This window comes from Amblyomma maculatum, chromosome 1 (assembly GCF_055883805.1).
Source record: "Amblyomma maculatum isolate TAMU_Amacu chromosome 1, ASM5588380v1, whole genome shotgun sequence".
NCBI classification, from domain to species: domain Eukaryota; kingdom Metazoa; phylum Arthropoda; class Arachnida; order Ixodida; family Ixodidae; genus Amblyomma; species Amblyomma maculatum.
In genome coordinates this window covers 153,783,850-153,799,345 of record NC_139344.1, presented here as the reverse complement: position 1 = coordinate 153,799,345, position 15,496 = coordinate 153,783,850, and the positions used below count along the sequence as shown (strand labels likewise).

The 15,496-nt window shown below is 40.6% G+C and overlaps 2 protein-coding genes across 19 annotated transcripts in view; one reads left to right on the top strand and one right to left on the bottom strand.

Annotated features, from left to right (window-relative positions):
- LOC146204654 (queuosine 5'-phosphate N-glycosylase/hydrolase-like) overlaps positions 1 to 15,496 on the bottom strand; it is a 106,009-nt gene that overhangs the window by 26,813 nt on the left and 63,700 nt on the right. Inside the window, exon 1 of one of the 7 annotated variants that reach the window (XR_014703995.1) lies at positions 2,384 to 2,566. The exons of the other annotated variants lie outside the window; for them this stretch is intronic. The gene's annotated coding sequence lies outside the window, so the exon portion shown is untranslated. Of the gene's footprint in view, positions 1 to 2,383; positions 2,567 to 15,496 lie in introns of those variants that run through there. 7 annotated transcript variants of the gene reach the window in all.
- LOC146204657 (uncharacterized) overlaps positions 14,099 to 15,496 on the top strand; it is a 41,982-nt gene continuing 40,584 nt past the window's right edge. For 4 of the 12 annotated variants that reach the window (XR_014703998.1, XR_014704000.1, XR_014704004.1 and 1 more), the window contains exon 1: positions 14,482 to 14,630. Coding sequence is in view for 5 of the 12 variants with exons in the window: in XM_084589362.1 (XP_084445488.1) it covers positions 14,522 to 14,630 (109 nt within the window). In the remaining 7 variants the exon portion in view is untranslated. Of the gene's footprint in view, positions 14,631 to 15,496 lie in introns of all 12 variants that reach the window. The other 8 variants (XM_084589362.1, XM_084589363.1, XM_084589360.1 and 5 more) reach the window with 8 other exon arrangements.

Sequence of the window (15,496 nt, the reverse complement as noted above, 5' to 3'; positions counted from 1 at the left end):
TCATTTTCATTTTATTTTATTTTGAAATGAAATGAGATCGTGTCTGATAGTCCTTTGTACAAATAGCTATGTAAGCGAATGAACAGCGATCTGCGATAGCTAGATTACCGATAGCGGATGCTCGGGCAGCTATGACTTGGGAGCCGATCGCGGCGGCCACGGCTTTAAGCACCCAGATTGCCTTGACTGCGCCAGATGGCGCCACATGCTTGGACGGCGGCACGCAGGCCTGCCGCGACGGGACCAATGAGCGCGTGAACAGGCGTGAGCACGGGAGCCATCGGGAAAACTTACGGGTTACGGTGGCTGATCGCATCATTACTAAAACATTTTTTTTAGAACAGCTTGGCTCACAGTTGGCCAACCGGACTGATAAAGCAGCATCTTCACGGTTCCTTTGTTCAACAGTTGCATTTCCTGCGCGTCAACCCACCAAGCTTTCGCGGCTGCTGCTGATTCCTGCTTCGTCGCATATGAGTCACAAGCGAGCGGGTCAGGATTTAAGTGCCCGGCAATGTTAGTAACATCCACGCTACTGGGCAAAACAACGTCGCAGTACTAATTATGCTACGCTGAAGCGCTGCTCGACGACGATAGTTTCGTGCTCGTGCGACAGCAAGCAGACGAAAAACGCGACCCGAATGCGTCATCAGATTTTGTGTTTACGCGATCACCAACCTTGCCAGTAGGGGGCGCTCGTGTGGCGTTCTCGTATCTTTGACGTCATCGCGCGCTCGTGTCCTGAGAGATCGAAACCGAAACTGGCCCTGATAAATGCACTGATAACAAATTAATCGATATGTGCTGGGGCTTTTTGGGTCGCAGTCCCTCTGTTTTGGACCACTGTGGATCGATTAAAGCAAAAATACCAGAACAGAAAATGTACGTGTCTATACTCCTTTAACCATTTTAAATCAATAATTAAGATATATGGAGAAAAATGAGCATGATAGCTACTGCTACCACCCCGTTTCAAAAGGGACGCTCCTATATTCCATCCATCCATCCATCCATTCGTCTGCATTCGCCGCGGCTGCACCACGCAGTCGCTCCGTCGCGCTCGCGCGTATTTTGATCCTTATACACTCATGATTCACTCTCTTTGTCTCACACGTGCAAAAACTTAACCTTGCTGGCGTTCGTTATTGTGACAGCACTGCTTAGATGCTAAATTCATGCGTCAGGGACCCAAAAATCGGTGACGATCAACGCATGCGGTACCATCTGCTCCCTTCCAACGGTGAGCCAAGAATTGTTTTGTCTGGATAGCAATAATGTTATTTGCAGCCTGCCTAAATCTGCCTGTGGTGTACTCTGTCTATAATTCGATCAATATTAGTGGTCGCATTTTCTCAGACTGCCAGCCCTTAGTTTTGTTGTTGTGCTTGTGCTCGATGAACTTGTGCTTGCACGGAACTTTTTAAGTATACGATTGTAATATCAAAGCGCATTATTAAGCCGCTGACAGTTGCCTTGCAGGTACTTAATGGCATACTGCTGTGTGCCACGTTGCCGCTCAGGTGGGAAAAGCAAGATTCCAGGAATCTCGTTCCACGAAATTCCGGCGGACACGGCGCTACGGGAGCAGTGGTTGAAAGCCATACGGAGGGACAACTGGGTGCCGAACAGAACCTCGAATTATTCAAGAGTGTGTAGCCGGCACTTCAAGGAAGCCGACTTTGCGGAGGGCAAACGGCACCGCCTCAAGAAAGGTGTGCCCTCCTTGTTTCCAGAATACCCTTCGTACATGAAGCCAAGGCAGTTATTACATCAAAGGAGTACAGAAAGCATCGGGAAAAGGGCGTTTCCGAAAACCAACTAAAAGGAACCTGAGCCGGCTACAAAGCGGCAGAAGTTCCAGGACGGCACAGAAACAGAAATGTCAGAGGACAATTATCAAGAGGCCAGCCCATCTTATCCAGAAAGAGATGAACAGGCCAAACCTGAAAATGAAATGGAACCGCAGGAAGCTCCAAATAGTACACATGCGAATTTTTCACACCAAGCACTTCAAGTGAATGTTGGAGTGTCCAGCTTACTTGCAAATGAAAGAGCAAGATCGAAACGCAGAGAAAAGGATCTCAAAAAACAGGTTGAAAAGCTTCGACGCACTGTAGACCACTACAAAACAGACCTTGAAAAATTGAAAAATGATTGCAATTTCGGTAATCTGCAGTACATTCGTCAGCAGGCAGAGGAGAAGAATATTTCCGCTCTTTTTTTATGGGATCAAATTGTTCACTTTCGCCGCAAAAAACAAACTTGGACTGAAGACGTAGTGCGCCATTGCATCGTGCTGCGCCACCTCTCCACAAAAGCTTACGAGCACGCAAGGAGGGAGATGTTACTCAAGCTACCTAGCAGAGCTACCCTTTTGAATTACCTTGGGAGCAGCTCGGGTGAGACAGGTGCTACTGCTATTCGCGTGAATATTCATGCATGTACCCTTCAGCATACGTTTCAGAATCAGCCAGCTTGGAAAAATTATTCGTGGACGCTATTACACTGGGCAGGAAATTCACAGAAAAATGCGGAACCTGCTTCACGAGCGGCGCGCGACCATCAATGCGCTCTTGAAACTGCATGCGCAGCACCCGTACGTGAGTGGCGCCCCCACCACGATGAGTGGTTGCGTCGCGCGACTGCAGCGACGGCAGTGTTGCCAATTTAGCTACTTTGTAGCTAGATTTAGCTACTTTTGGACTCAACTAGCTACCAAGAAGCTTAGTTTAGCTACGGCCGAGGCTAGAGCCACGCCCGTGGTATACCCGTGGCACTAGCAGGCTGCTGCTGCCACGCATAAAATACGTCACACTACGTCATCATAAACTAAGCAAAGAAAAAAATGTGCATGACAGCAAGTAAAACCTTTATAATTCTTATTTAAAACTTAAATTGTTGGTAAAGAAATGATTACTGTCCAGTTTCTTAATAATTTTTACTTATGTAGTGATCGGTAGCGTCGGCGTTTGGCGGTTGGTTTGGCGCGTTGGTCGCGCTGGCGAGCGCCAGGAGTGCCAGGAGTGGAGGAGCGTGTGGGTGGGCGCTGCTTTAGGTCTGCTTAAAGGCCCGTTCATGCCCATCTACTACATCTACCTTGGTCAGCATTGCGCGCAGAATGACGGAGTTTGGACGCGCTTGATTGTGACATGCAGCTGCAGAGGAAGTTTTTTTTCTAGCTTCGTTCTGGGCTTCGGGTTCGGCTGTGCATTGTGCACTTCACTCGACGCAAGGAAATTCGTCTCCCTGTGGGCTGCTTATCTCGTTGTCTTCGTATTCCGCCTTCAAATACGAAAGAACTGCAGTTGCTGCAGTGTTCTATTCCATAGCTCTCAGGCGGTACGTTAAGGCACTGCAGTTATCTCCGAAATCGTTCTGCGGCCAGCTAGGCTACTCGTCCGCAATCAATTCAGTGCTAGAATTTCGTGAAAAACAATTTGATAGAATCGCCTGTCAAAAAGGAACTGCAGTCAGGAACAGCTGGTGAATATTTGAGGTTGCTTTTGGTACTTACATAAAACTACATGTATGAGCGCGAATTGGGTTTGCATTGTGGCTCAGCAGTGTGGCTGATCAAGCTATGTTGGTAGGTCAGCAAAAACGGGACATAATGCAGACTCCTGTTTTTGGAAGGTGCACTTGTACTCTGCAGTATATGCCTTGTATCTGAAATAACTCAGCCCTTCTTGCGGAGCCTCTCCGCCCATATTTCAATAAAGTTGCCATCTTTTAGATATTTGTCAAGTCAGTGCAGTGCAGTCTTTTGGCTTGTTCTTGTGTGAAAAAAAAAAAAAAAGATTTTTATGGAAATCAGTTTCTAAACACGCTTTTGGAACAGACTCGAAGCTCCAATTTGATTAAATTGAACATTCCAGTTGGGCAGTTCAGCTAAGGCTTCCAATCTTAATGCTTATTCTGCCGGCACTGACCTGAAATGGCAGCTCCAAGCAGGCGACAGGCAAGCATGCATATGACACATAAACCATACGAACCTACATATATACCGGAAGAGTCGACACAATCTTTTCTTTTTGGGACCTCGCACATTGGACCCTACTTAGTAGCAGATCTTCAGGGATCAAAGTTACTTCGTTTAATCAACTGCTGTGGTCGTAGAAATTATGCAAACTACACAGCAGTTTAAGTTGCAACATTTGTTTATTGAATGTTCAACAGGGCCTTCTAATTGGATGTTCCAATGTGATTGCCAATCAGAAGTAGAAAAACCATTTGAGCTACATGATTACATTCACAAGTCCAGCTGGCATGTCTTATTTAATCTACTTCATTCCTAATAGACATAATGGTATCTTTTTTTTTTTTGTCTGGGTTAAATTGGCACCATACTTGGCAAAATTACTGTTCAAAAGCAGTTTAATTACATTACCAATTACTTGCAAGCAGTGTTAAAAATGTAATGAAATTACTAATTACTGCTTCCAAAAAGTAGTAACATTACAATTACCTCTGCAGAGCAAATTCCTTCTCATTTACTGTCTGGATTTCATCCGTATAGAAACTAAGTAAAGCTTGTGAACAAAACTTTTCCCCAGACACTAGAGCACATTCTTTCATCTTACCGCCAAATTCTATCCAGTGAAACTATTCCCTCTCCTTTTCCTACATAACAGGCTATTAAAAATATGACAATGGCAACAAAACAACAAAAACAGAATCATGGTCAAACACTCGCCACATTCATTGCACTCAAAGAAGTAATAAGAGGCAAACTCGGTGCCTTGCTCTCGCGGCGAGCTGCTTCCACCGTTCTAAGCCACTGAATGATATGATTTATAGATTCCATGTTCGCGGGACCATGGCAGCTTGCGCTGGGTAATTTTCACACCATGAACATTTCCGCCTATCTCTTCCCCCCCCCCCCCCCCAACTCCTTTTTCGCCCATGATGACAAGTGTAACAAAGCGCCACTGTGCCTATAGCTGATGCAACAGTGAGTGTTACTGCGCACTTTCAACTAGTTTTGACCTTCAACCATTTTGCACCGCTGTCGCTTCGATGGACCCTCGACGCCTTACATGTACCTGCTTAGAGAATGGTTGTGACCCTTGGACACACAGTTCTACTCAATTCTGTATTTTTTTGTTCATCCATCACTGTGGGACAGGCTTGCCGCATATGTCATTACTGCTTTCTTAGCATCGTACCGGGAGTGCATGATATGATGTATAGAAACAGCAGTTATTCACTTTAGCAAAAGTAATTTTGAAATGAATGAATTACTTTCAGTGCTTAAAGTCTGGCTCTGTCAGAGAGGGTACTCTAGAAATTCGAGCATATTATATACGATCATATTATATACGAAGGAGGTTTTCGTGATCATTTTATGACATGCACCCGAAAAAATGAATCCCTGTGCTCTGCAAGCATGATCGACAAACAATATGTGACATAAAGCAGCTTATAGTGAAACAACAAAGCGTTAGCACTTGTAACATATGTAATATTGTTTCCTGAAACCACTATCTTGTAGCACAGTTCACATCGAGAACTGAATTTCTGACTGTCTGGTTGCGAAGAAAACTTTATAAGAGTAAAGAAGTTTAAATAGAAATTTTGCAAATAAATGTATTTGAGTAAACTTTATAGGAGCAGCGAGAGTGCTATGTTCTTTAAAACACTTTACACAGGAAGCACAATCTTAATCGCACTTTAAATGTAAAATCAACTAGGTAGGAAAAATATATTCTATAATTTTTACACTTCAAGTGAACCCATTGACAATTAGCAAGAAATATTGTAAGAACTACCAGCTTGGTCTGTTTGACTGGTGACGAGTACAACATCTGAATAATATTGTGTAAGCATATTGACAATTTGCTCAGCCAGCACCTAAAACACAGTGTGCACTGAACCAGCAAAATCGAAGAGATGGTATGTGTGTAGAATAACTTAACTAGTTCCAGCCTCTGTGTAGAGGGACTGACCTTTGTTTTCTTCATTGCAGATTTTAGAAATTCTGATTCTTACTAAAACAAAGCAATAATTCTTAAAACAACTTGCTGCAAAATTTTCTAACAATCATAAGCATTCTCTGATTGCCACTGAGAAGAATAAAAGGTTGCACCTGCTTCATATTCGTGCAGTGCTGGACACCCAATATATTCAAGTCTCAGACCTCTCGTAAAAACTGGTGAGGGTTCTTGGACGCCGCAACACCCCCCTGACTTTAAGCTCTGCTTGTGATAATCTTTTGATGTGTCTAAAATAATAATGTGGACTATTGTGAGTTGCACATTTATTGTAATGCTAGTGTAGTGCATCTGACAAGTATATTCCCACTGAAATCAGCACTAGCAGGTAATCTATATGTCTCAAAAGGCAAGCATGATACCTTGCTTGTGACCACTGATAAGATAGAAACTTGGAGGATGACAAAAAGACTTGAAATTGAATGTTGGAAAATTACCAGTGCACACAGGACAGGGACAAGGAAGAGAACACCACAAGCAAAGGTAGGAAGAGAGCCTAGTGGATTAGTGAACAAGCGGGAAGTCAAAGGCAAGGTAATCAGCAGTTAGTTGTAAAGGAATGAATTCTAGGAAAATATATATTACCAAGGGGACCCAGATAGCCAGGTCGGCTTAGGAAGTAGACAGCCTGTAGGGATAAAGCATAGTTTACATTGGAGAGGGTTAGTTGGAGAGAAACTAGAGGCCTTTATCCTGTATAGTGAATGTGGTTATGCTAATGATATGTAACTTGAAACTTGCATGCCCTGGAGAGGCATGCTGTGTTGTACATTTTCATTGCCTAAAAGAAACTCTGAGATATTTAGTGTTTTAAAACATCTGCATTGTAGTCATATTAATACACGCTGTTTCACAGGCAGCTGAATTTGACATACATTTAAGATGGCGGACATATCAAGCACATTGATTTGAGCGTACTAAAATTGCTCTTAGTAATAGGTTTGAGTCGGTTTATGAGCTTTAACATCCCAGAGGGACTCGGGCTATGCCACATGCTGTAGTGGAGGGCTTTGTAAATTTTTACCACCTGTGCACTGACATCGCAGAGCACATGGGCACCTTGCTTTTCTTGCTGCCAAAAAGCAGTTTCCACAGCCATGATTCGATCCCATATTCTTGGATAGAGCAGTCGAGCGCCCAGTCACTGAGCTGTTGAGGTGCTATTTAAATACTTATACTTACCATGTGGATTGAACTATATATAGACATACGCACATCAAATGAAAAAAAGCAAAGTCATATATGGGAGGCAAGATGGAATTGCAGTTTCACTTCACTGTGCCATGCATGTTCTAGAGCGTACAGTTTTACTGATTCTGACAGAATGTATATGATAATATCGATAGTACTAATTGGTAACTTGCATTTAGAAACACTGAGCTTTGTTCACCACTTGATGCAGCATATAATTATGTCCAGTGCAGGAGGGTTCTTGCATCAAGCTTTCTGTGTCAGGTAGTGGCTGCTTGGCACAGCCAGGCAGCTACAGGTCAACTGCCAGAATGTGTTGATGTGAAGCAATTTGAGAACAAATTATTTGTTCCATATGACAAGAAATGAAGCTCACTAATTTAGCAGATTGAACAGTTTTGTTTTGCATGAGAGGATGACAGCACACAAAAATGGATAGGGGCACATATGGCAACAAACAACGATATGCTTGGTGAGCACTCATTTGTTTGGTCATTCCTTCAAGGAAAGGAATGATGAATTGTGTCTTCGTCATTTCTGAGCCGTTCATTCCTGTCTTCCAAGGTTTCAGTAATCTTTAAGGGAGGAGATAAGAATGAAATATATAACTGCCGACCAATTTTCATTCGACCGTTTTTGTTTTTTTTCAAAAGCTCTAGAGAAAGTTATAGTTAAAAAAACTGAGAACTCTTCGATAAACACTCTTTACTATTAATGACAATCAGTTCGGCTTTTGCAAACGATGGTCCACTGAATCTGCTCAGCTGCTGCAAAATGAAATTATTTTACAGGGTTTTGAATGTAAGAACACAACGCTAGGCATGTTTGTAGACTTTGGTAAAATGCATGAACTCCTCAGTCATAACATATTACTTCATAAACTTAAAAGGTATGGCATCCGCGGCTCTCTTCTTAATCTGTTTCTCTCATATAGTCGGCGTAAACAGGCTGTCTGTACTGATGGTAACCTGTCTGGTTTAAAAACTATACAATGTGGAGCTTCCCAGGGTAGCCCTCTGGGTCCGTTTCTTTTTAGTGCTTATATTAATGATATGGTTATATAAACTTGCTTTCAATGTTCTGTAAGCTGATGATACAAGCTTTTTCTTACTGACTCATCCACAGGTAACCTATTAAAAAGAGGGAACATTGTTCTTCAGTCATTAAACAGATGGTTAATATCAAATGAACTTGTTAATTGTCGATAGTAAGAAATTTAAAACAGTTTTCTTTTGACCTTTAAACTTTAAAGGAACTTTATCAGCACTCATTTTACTTACCTTAAAACTTAATAATACAATAGAAATTATCGACAGCTTTAAATCATTTGCTGTTATTTTTGATGCACATATGAAAGGAACAGAACAGATTACATATATTGCAAAGAGAGTGTCACAGTCTGTTGGCATCCTTTGCAGGTGTCACTGAGAATTTTCTCCAAATCTAAAGTTGATAATCTACAACACAATATTTCAATCTTATCTTAACTATTGCCATTTGGTCTGGACCATCACATAAAGCACTAACATTAATAAGGTACTAATGCTTCAAAAGAAAGTAATTAGATTAATAGCCGGGGACAGTTATACAGCTCATACAGCACATTTTTTTTTCCTTAAATATGAGATTATTTGTATTCAAATACCGGCTAGTATATTATCTGAGGTTCTATTCTTCCACAGCAGCTGCTTTTCTTATGTCCCTGGCGGAAATTTCCATGGCGTGAACAGTACCAATTGTGCAAGCTGTTGTGGCCAAGTGGAAAATATATAATGCTCATTTATTCATTTTATGGTTAAGATATGAAGCAGTAATCTACCAGTTTGCGTACTGCAATTACTTCATTTATATTTGCAGCCGAAAATGAAGCTAGCTTCCAGTAGAGCACTGGGAAAATATACTATTTAAAATATTAATGGGACTGGTATATTTCAAGCAATTTAAGATAAACAGGCCTAGCTCTTGCTTTCTAATTTCACCTTGAAATAAAAAAAAAATTCGCATCCGACCCGACCAAATGACCAATTGAACTGAAATGATAACAGTAACCTCGCTGTAGCAAACTCGGAGTTAATTGTAAAACTCAAGTCCCAATTCATGTTCAGTAGACGACTGTAAATATTTGAACTTTTATAGTAAAGACATTTTTGACAAGAATCGGTTATATATAGTATCTGGCAGCGGCGACGTACTTCCCATGAAATGACATCGCCGCACGCGCGATACAGAATCGCGAGGCAAAGTTTTCTTAAACTGGCTTTACCACTAGACTTTCAGCTGTGCTAAGAAGCTAACTTTACGTAGGCCTCGGAGCTGTGAGGGAAAGCATGCGGTGTGTAGGAAAAAAACAAAACAAAGAAAACAAAGGAATGTGGAAAGAAGGTGGCGCGGTTCATTCGGAGAGCAAAAGGGCAGCGAGAAGTACGGAAGGAACGAAACGGCCTGACGTTCACAACAATTATTGTGCAGTGCGAGGCATGCGGTGGCAAGAATTAGTGCATGAATGCGGAACGCCTTTGCTTCACTTGGCTGTCGCGTGCATTTCTCGTTGATTGCCTCTTCGATGACAAACAGCGGAAAGTGATGCTGTGTTCTTGCAAGGCTTTGGTTTTCACATGAAATCAAACTCAGTTGTATTCGATTGTTGTGTATGCATGCTTGAGGTATGCTTCCACGAGATGTAAAAAAAAATCTTATAGCCGAAAAAAAAAAAAGAAAGAAAATTGCGCATAAAGATTTGAGAGAGATGGAAGGTATTTTAGAGTGTTTTATTTTTATAAAGCAGCAACACATATATATTTATTAAGCCATTTATAATAGACAGCACATCTGCGCCATATATATCATCACAATTATACTGATTTAGTAAAGACCCTTATATAGTCAATATAAAGTCATGATCGGACCAGCAATATATATTGCTGGTCCGATCGTGACTTTACTATTAAAGGGTTCATTCAACCTGAATCAGTGCTTTCAAGGCCTGCATTATATGACCTCTTAGCTCCCATTTTGCAGCCAGGTCAAGAAAGAAAGTCATTGTCCCATGTTCCCTATAGAATACTATGCCTCCAAGATATATATTTTTGATTCGCACCATCTTTCAGACCTGGTATATCTCTTTTTGACCCCTATAGAACTTTGCCATGTCATATTCTGTTCCCACCTTAACTATTGCACGCTGATATATGGGGGGCAACTACTAATAATAGACACCAAGTACACTTCTGCGTCTAGAAAAGAAAGTTATTTCCCAGGGAGCACCAAAATATTGGAGCAATGTAACATTTTTGTTTCATTTGAACATTATTTTGATGTTATTGTCTTTATTTGAAATATTTTAGCAATAGGGGACATATTAGGCTGGTATAATGTGTTGATAAACATTTAATTAATATAAATCTAACTTGTATGCAACATAAATGTAACATTCGTGAAAGTGTAGAGTAACCTTGCCGAGCATGTAGGCCCGCTCACGATGGTACACAGCTTGCGCGCTTTGCAAAGACCACAATACAGCACAACTACATATAACAGCACAACTTCTACACTCACCTCTGAACAAGTCATTTAGAGTCATGCTTTTATATCCATAGCCGATGGGTGTGCAAGGAGTCATAGTGACGAATGAATAATAATCAAAACTCTCTAACAAAATATTAGGGCTGCTTTCATTCTACGGCAGGCATAATTTCAAAGCTCTAGTTGAAAAGAAATATGTTATTGAAAAAACATGGTTACTGGAAGAAAAAGGCCAAAAGTGCTGGGACTTAGTGTTCAAAATGTATATTCTATGTTGCTTTATATATTTATGATCCAAATATTATTTAATATTTAGCAGACAATATTAGAATAACATTTGTTTGTAACATTAAAGTAATGTTTGCAATATGCAACATAAAACATTATATAACATTATTATAATATTTGGCAGTTATTAATAATATAATGTTTCTTTTGAATGTTACAACTATGTGACAGAACGTTAGGCAACCTTCAGGCAAGTTAACAATTTTGTAACATCATTCTAATGTTTGGTGCTACGTAGTTGCATAAACAATGTATTGTATTTACATCCTTCAACAGAGGTTATCATGCATTCAGCATCAAACTGTGAATATCATTACAATCTTTTTTATCAATTCGACTTTGCTTATGAAAAATGTCAATTTTTAATGACCCAATCAGGGGAAGCACTATGTTTCAATATTTTTAACATGTGCCTATGAAAAAGGGATGATACATTACCAAACTAATTACCTTCTTCACTCTTTACTATCTTTCCAATCCCTGTCATATGACAGTCACACATAAAGTTTTGTGTTCAATATGTTTCTAGAGTGACCTGTTTTTCTATTTTATTGTGCAATATGATACCTAATTCATTCAACCTAAAAATGGGACTTTTTTGTGCATTTTTCTATATTATTGTACATATAGTAATGTTGCATATTGTCAGTACTTTGGTTCATTTTTCATTTATATGCATGCAAAGCTGAATGTCTTTGCTAGAAACTTCTTTGAACAATTCTGTTGCTTCCTTGACCTCGTCCTTAAGCTGTCTCTACAGCTTTCTGTCAGAGAGTCTGTAAATGAAATGTTGAGCATAAACATGAATTGCTTTCAATTGATTTGAATTGCCTAGTGAAAAAATAATAAAAAAGAGCCCCATTTACAGCTGGACTGTTGAACTGAAGATCACTTCTTTCCAGCTGGAAACCATATATATTTCTTCCAGAATGACATATTTTTCGAGCTGAATTATATATTGCACTGGAAAACCTGTTGATCAGGAATGTTTTTACTTCCTGATGGAAAATTGACATTTCCAGTCAAACAGCTAGAAAATTTGCAGCTAGAGTGCAACAACAGTCATAGTGACATATGAACTGCACAACACTAAACAACATGCAACTCGATGCATCGTCCATATGGATACCATATGCATAGAGCCAAGCATACAACATACCATGCCATCATTAAGAGCCTTTACTTGTGATGTTAAACGTATGTCATCAGACCAGGTGGTTCATATAAGATTTGGTGAAAATGAGTACAGAAGCCTTCTCCTTGATTGTTCATGTAAACAGAAAAAAGAGGGGTGGTATAGTAAGCAAACCTTTATAACAAAATTATATATATATTTGTGCATGCACTCTGTTTCAGGCAGAATTTAAGAGATTTAGGTGCAAATTATACTTTTATTTAAAAATGTATTTGCGGTAATAAAGAAAGCGGCAAAATTCTGCAACCTGTACTGCTTGAAGTATATTTTTATTATGTTGTTTTATAGTTATTATTGAAACCGTATAATGTGGAGTACACTATATATCAAAGCAATTTTTCTTTGTAATGTTAAATTCATGTTTATAATACAGCATAACAATATTATTTGTCAACTTATAACAGCATATTATAACATTGAAAAGATCAGCTATTACTTATGTAACACAAGCATTAATACAACTGACATACCAGTTTTGTTATTCTAATGTTGCTACCTATAGTTGAAGAATTCTTTGACAATTTTAGCAGATTGATGCGCTCCACTGCTGATTTGCTTCTTGTTCATTGTTTGACATAGATGAAGCATGTGTGTATGAGCGGAGGTCTTGTCATCACCTTTGCATGCGGTTCACTAATCGGGCAAGCACTTTACATTAAAATAACCAATATGTGCAGCAATCTCGTCCTTTGCACTAAATTGCAGAATATAGTCACAAAATTTCCAGTTAGGAATTTTCACTGTTGATCGTTTTTATCATATATCACATTAACCGATCACTACCACTGCTTTGCCGGATTTTGCACACGTAATATACATGCAGCACGACAGCCAGTGAAGAGGATATATCAAGCACATAAAAAAAAAAAAAATCATAAGGGGTGGGCTTTACAGTAACATAAGTCGACATGCAGAGAAGCCCCCTGTTTGTCCGTTTGCATACTGAAAACATCCCGACATCATTCTGCAGTTTTTTTTTTTCTTAAAAAAAAAAAAGTGTATCTGGGAAATCAAATTGGAACGAGGCAGTAAGTAAATATTTTCCGTGCTGAATGGGGCAGATGTGCCGGGTGTGGTTCAACCAGCATGAATTAACGAAAGATTTTAGCTCTTTATTATTATTTTGCATAATAACCACGGCTCATTTCGTGATATATTCCACAAGCTATTATGCCCAAGCATCCTGTTCTTCCTGTAGTATATGTGTCACTGTGTGTATGTGCTCTAATGATTCGGCGCGCACGTATACGTACACCGCGCGCACTGCCGCGACCCTCCGTAGTAATACAGCGCGTTGCACAATTAGAGGCGCGATGTAGAATGCTTCTCCCAGCTAAACTGTGGAATCCTCGCAGTTAAAATTTTGCACAAAAAGGGCATTTTGTCGCTAGTATTTTTTAATATGAAATTTGTTTGGGGTGCTTGCCTGATTCGATTAAAAGAAGTCAGTTGTTCCCATCTTATGCGGCGGCAATGACCGCTGCCCCAGCAATGGTACTGGTGGCGCCACCTCATGCTGCTACAACAACTCTGTAGCAGGAAAAGAGGGGGCGAACGTTTCTGGCAGAAGGTTTGAGTTGTTGTAAGCAGCATGAGGTAGCGCCACCAGTGCCATCGCTGGGGTAGCGGCTCGTCTGCCGTCGTCGCCGCCGCTTAAGATGAGAACATCTGACTTCTTTTGATCGAATCAGGCATGTACCCCAAACAGATTTGGTATTAAAATATACTAGCAACAAAATACCATTTCTGTGCAAAATTTGAACTGCAAGGATGCCGCGGTTTGGCTGGGAGAGGTACATCGCGCCTCTAATTGTGCAACACGCTAAACTTGCGAGCGGGCTAGTTCTATAGGACTCCGACGACCTCTGGCGCTGCATGGTTATACACAAACACAACACTTGTTTAATTCTCTTGTGTGTGTGTTGTGTTTGTGTATAACCATGCAGCGCCAGAGGTCGTCGGGGACGCGACCCTCCAGTCTTACTCGCATTTCATATAACCCAGAGCTGCTTACACTAAAGCTTTACGGATAATATATAGCTACGCTTCGGCGTCGTTTGGTCGGATGTTCTGCTCACTGCAATTCCCTGAGACATCGAAATTGTATACTATCTCGTGTCTCCTGAGGCCGCGTCGTCTGCCATCTCAGTGTCATAGCTGCCATGCCATGAACAGTGGATGGCGCAACCGACGAAAACTAAAACAGACTATATATGCACACCTTTAAAGCCTTCAATTTAATTTTTAAAGTACAATATTAACATTTGCAGTTGCCCTCTTTTTATTTTTTTAGTTAACAAAATGCTGCACTGCTGCAAGCTACGTTCACTGCGGGATGCATTACAAATGGCGGCGGAGATGTTTGCATTTGCTGTCATCTTGCGGGGCCATACACCATATTACTACTGATGACATCGAAAACGCTTCCCGCATTGAATGTATTGGTAAGATTCTCTTAGTATTACTGAAGGTTATAAAAAAAATATTCACAATGGCTTTATTGCATCAGTCATTCATCGCAAAATTTGCGCATAGCTGTAAACTTTCCTTGTGCCCCTCGAAACTAGGAGGTATGGTTTGTTCACGTCGTTTGTATACAAGCGGGGCAGTGTGTGTACTTGTGAGGTTTGTGTGCTTGCGAGTTTCTTATATCAGCCCCTTCGGTCAAGTCTTCTCAGGTGTGCAGTTCTGTACTTGCAGTAGTATGTATGTACAGTTTGGCTCGGTATGCATAAGGCTGCAAATCAAAGCCGTTCAGTTTTTTCAGAAACTTGGTGCTTGAAAATTTCGTCATTATCCGGGGTTTGAAACCGGGATCACCACCTGTCCCCGGCAGTCGGTCTACCAACTGAAATGTGCAGCAGATTAGATGCTAGGCGAGAGCGAATTGACGAACAGCTCGAAATGGGAATAGCTGCTGCAGTATACCGCGAATGGCTGCACCCTTTTGCGACTTGACTTGAAAAATTACGCAGGAATCTGCCTTCAAAGTAGATGACTCAACATTTTACGGGAGCTCCGCTGAGTGTTTCGGGCTGTTTACAAACATGAACACTCCATGATGCCTGAAATTTATGTTTATAACTGGTTATAAGTGAGAGAAACCAAGTACAGTTTTAAAAAGCTGTTGATGCAATGTTGGATCGCAGTATGTAGTCCATGAAACGACGTGACATGATTTGGGTAATCAACAGGGAAGATGGGATTTTGTTATTTGCAACCTTGCCTTTTTCGTTGCTGTAATCTGCAACTTTCATCTTCTCTCTCTTTTTAGTAGTTTGTGACTTTCTAGACTATGGTTTCTTTCAAT